The following is a 4,169-nucleotide window of genomic DNA, read 5'->3' on the forward strand; positions in this document are numbered from 1 at the left end:
AAAAAAAAAAAAAAAAAAGAATTTTGAGAAATACAGTTCCCCCTGTTCCCTCCCTTCTCTTATTGGAGGCAAAAGTAAAACTTTCAGTGTTGGTGTCTCTCTGCCTTTCCTTTTAGATTGAACACATATCTAGTCTCATCAAACTCTCCAAGGTAAGGAGTCTTAAGGCCATCTGCAGGGAGGAATGGGAAGGGGTGGTGAGGAGAGGTGGCACATGCACCTGATTGGCCCCATTGGAAAGCTCCCCAGCTTCTCAGTGGGGAATGGGCAGTGTGGGCTAGAGTAGGAGTTGCATTGTTGCTATTTTGTTTTCAGTCCATTTGGCGTAAGACCCCTCCAACAAAGCTTTTGTGTCAGGGTGATCTCTGACTAGTGGATACGGGTCCCTTTAATCATGTGCTTTGATTTTAGGCCGATGTGGAAAGGAAATTATCACAGATGATTCTTGACAAGAAATTTCATGGTGAGTAGCAGTCACACAGGCAGGGGGGCTGGTGGTGGTGATGAGATGGTTGAAGAAGTTTCTTTTCTTTTCTTTTTTTTTGAGATAGAGTCTCGCTCTATCGCCCAGGCTAGGGTACAGTGGCCGCATCTCAGCTCACTGCAAGCTCCGCCTCCCGGGTTCACGCCATTCTCCTGCCTCAGCCTCCCGAGTAGCTGGGACTACAGGCGCCCGCCACCTCGCCCAGCTAGTTTTTTGTATTTTTTTTTAGTAGAGACAGGGTTTCACCGTGTTAGCCAAGATGGTCTTGATCTCCTGACCTCGTGATCCACCCGTCTCAGCCTCCCAGAGTGCTGGGATTACAGGCTTGAGCCACCGCGCCCGGCCAGAAGTTTATTTTCAAAGAAGATATTCTATTTGTTTCCCCTGATGGTTCACCCTGGGGTCCTGGCCCCTCTCCCCTGTGGTGAGAATGTGTAATAAGCATGTGTACATGGAATAGGGAGATGAATTCTATTTCCCTTCTTTTCTGGAGACAGTGAGTCAACTAGGGAGTGGGCTGCTTCACAAACGCCTTGTGTCTAATGTCACTTTTTACCTGGGTTGCCCTTGTGTTTCTTGCAGGGATTTTGGACCAGGGGGAGGGTGTCCTGATTATTTTCGATGAACCCCCAGTAGATAAAACTTATGAAGCTGCTCTGGAAACAATTCAGAACATGAGTAAAGTAGTGGATTCCCTCTACAACAAAGCCAAGAAACTGACATAGGTGAGTGCTGGCTTCAGGACCCCAGGGCTGGGCAGCTCTGTCTTCTGCGTGTCGAGACTGAAAACCTCCTCCTGGTGTCCTCATGGCTTCCTGATTGACACTGCTCTGTCTTCTCTTGCAGAGTTGGATCTGTAGCGGTCCTTTGGAGAGTGTGTGTGGCGGGAGAGTGAAACCTTGGGGGAAAATGCTAGGAGATTCTTTTTTCTTTTTGTTCTACTTTTCGCTCGGAAAGTTTTTAAATCTTCATTTGGTGCATCTGTATTCCAGCCAATAGGTGTGCCAGTTTTCATGTAATCTTTACTGGCCCAACTTGGGAGTGGGGAAATTGCTTAAAAAAAAAGAAAAAGAAAAAAAAAAAGATTATTCTAAATAAAAGGAAAAAGGCTTACACTACCTAAAGCTGTCCTCTCTGCCTCCTGGGAGAGGGCCGCAAAGCCAGGCACCCCGCCAACCACTGGGGGTCCTAATCCACCTGCTGGGCGTCACCTCTCCTCCTCCTCAGAATTGGGTGTTTGCTGACCATCAAAAGCAACGACTTTTTATTCTGTTTGTACTGAACCAAAACAAACAACTGTGTATAGACTGCTGTTTTCTTTTTTATTTGAAATGAGGCATTTTGGTGTTCTTTTCCCTGCCATATGGCCTGTCTGCCCTTCTCTCCCCATATTGGCTCCAGCAGAGTAGCCGAAGGTCCTGCCGCCACCGCCACCACCACCACCACCACCACTGCAGCAACAACAGCAGCAGCACCTGCACAGCTCCGCTCTGACCTGTGAAGGAATGGGGATGAGGCCAGGAGCTAGTGTCTACCATGGCCACACGGGGAGCAGTGTGGGCCCTTAGCCCCCAAGGGGCCTGCTGTGCATGTGGCTTTTTTTTTTTTTTTTTTAACACAGTAAACTAGATTAGTCGTCAGTGTTTTAATTGCCCCTCTTCTCCTCTCCTCTGCGTTCCTCTCCTCTCTTCTTTCCTCTCTCTCCCTTCTCTTTCCCCTCTCAACCAGAAGACTGTCATGTCTCTCTGCCTTCCTCCTCTTCCCTCCAGGGGAGTCAGGCTGTCTGTGAAATCCATGAGCTTCTCTCCCTCTCCCACTCCTCCTCTCCTGCTTTCAGATGGATTTATTCCTTTTTTTAAACAATGAACATCGGAATGACACTGTGGGGTGTGTTTCTCTCTCTCTCTCTCTCTTTTTTAATTTTCTTTGTTGGGTTTTTGAGCAACCTCATGTCCCCTTCCCAGGGAGCTTCTTAATTTACCTCTTAGAACTTGAGTGGATGGGAAATAGAGCACTGTGTGTCAGCATGCTTTGTTTTCTGACACGATTACACAGCGAGGCTTTAATGCCATTTGGGTAGGTGAGCTTCTGCACCTCTGTTGTGCTGAACTGTATTTTCTTCTCTCATCTCAAAACTTTGTCTTTTTCTTTTCCTCTCCTTCCTGCCGGCCTCCTTTTCTCTTCTTTACCTTCCTTGGATTATCCTTCCAGGTTTTCATAATACATTTATATTTTGTAAAAGGATTTTGTTGTACCAGGTTTTGCATCCTCACTGAATCTGACTGGCTTTTATTTTCCTCTCCAAAATCAGGTTTTTGTTTTCAACATTTCTCCCCATCATGTCCAGTCATTGTTTTGGTTTTGGCACCATCAGTATCAAATGTACAAACGGTTCTTGCTAACCAACACCAGGTATATCTGATGTTCAGATGAGTTCCAATAAAAATAATTTTTTTTTCAAAAGGTGTCTTTTCTTGAGTGCTGGAGGGCTTCCAAGCAAGCCCAGACAGCTCTGTGTAGCCCCACACTACTCTAGCTCTCATCTGGCCAAAGCTGTTATCTCATTTGTGTAATGGGAGTCCTTAAGCTAAATTTGGGGTCCAAATTTGAAGGGCTTTGGGGGCAAGAAAGTTGGTGTGTGAGTTCTGAAGTTGGAAATGAATTCAGGTGTCTTTTTCCAGGGCAGCATGGTCCAGTGAGCAGGTGTAGGTTTGGACGGTAGATCCGCTGAGCCTACTTCCTCTTCTACTCAGTGAGGATGCTGCTTCCTTGGCAGGTGACTGTGATGTGAAGCTTAATAAGTCATAGACGTGCAGGTGTCTGGAGAGTCCTGACATTCAGTTGTGGTTTTGTTTCCTTCTGGAATCTTCAAAGGCAGCGATTTTCATATTGCCTCACACCCTGGGGGGCTCTGGGACCACTGGGGGACCTGCTAAATCCTCTTCAGTCTGAGCAGTTCAGCCATTGTCAGTTTTAGTATTGTCTCTGTATTTCACTTGCAGAAAGAGTTTTGCTTTTATAAAGGACTTTAAAAAGTACTCCAAAGATATCTAGTTTTGGAGCAGAGGGGAGATGGTTTCTCAAACTTACGGCAGTCCTGAGGAGCTCAGGCAGCAGCCCTTTTCTTGGTTCCCTTTGCGGGTCTTGGTCAGATGATGCCCTCTAGACCCGTGCTGTCCAATATGGAGCCGCTAGCCACGTGCAGCTGTCAGGCCCTTGCAATGTGGCTGGTTCGAGCTGTGATACACTGCCAAGTGTAAACACAAACCAGACTTCGAAGGCTTAGTATGATAAGAAAAGGAGTGTAAAATATGTCAATAACTTTTTTATATATGTGTTGAAATATTTTGGGTATTGGGTTAAATAAAATATATTATTAAAATTCACCTGTTTCCCTTTTACTTGTGTAATGTGGCTGCTAGAAAATACAAAGTTACCTATGTGGCTTCTATCTGTGGCTCACATCATCCTTTTCTTGGACAGCGCAGCTCTAGACCTCCAGGACCAGCAGTTGTGCCACTGCCTCCTCTCCCGGGCCTCTCATGACCTGAGTCCAGGCACAACTGGGAAGGTCAGCTGGCCGGTGGGTTGGCCTGGGCCCGGTTCCCTCACCTCCCTTCTAGGCTCCAGCCTTCATGGTGCCAGGACTTTGTGTGTTAATAAGACTCTACTGGAGTTGGGAGCA

At 46.6% G+C, this 4,169-nt stretch overlaps 1 protein-coding gene across 1 annotated transcript in view; it reads left to right on the top strand.

Annotated features, from left to right (window-relative positions):
* Positions 1 to 3,870, top strand: part of PSMD11 (proteasome (prosome, macropain) 26S subunit, non-ATPase, 11) — a 52,020-nt gene extending 48,150 nt beyond the window's left edge. The window contains exons 11-14 of the mRNA XM_011937654.1: positions 117 to 152; positions 412 to 463; positions 1,067 to 1,209; positions 1,331 to 3,870. Of these exons, the coding sequence (XP_011793044.1) occupies positions 117 to 152; positions 412 to 463; positions 1,067 to 1,209 (231 nt within the window). The 3' untranslated portion in view covers positions 1,331 to 3,870. The remainder of the gene's footprint in view (positions 1 to 116; positions 153 to 411; positions 464 to 1,066; positions 1,210 to 1,330) is intronic.
* The last annotated feature ends 299 nt before the right edge of the window (positions 3,871 to 4,169 follow it).

Source organism: Colobus angolensis, unplaced genomic scaffold (assembly GCF_000951035.1).
Source record: "Colobus angolensis palliatus isolate OR3802 unplaced genomic scaffold, Cang.pa_1.0 Scaffold167, whole genome shotgun sequence".
Lineage (NCBI taxonomy): Eukaryota > Metazoa > Chordata > Mammalia > Primates > Cercopithecidae > Colobus > Colobus angolensis.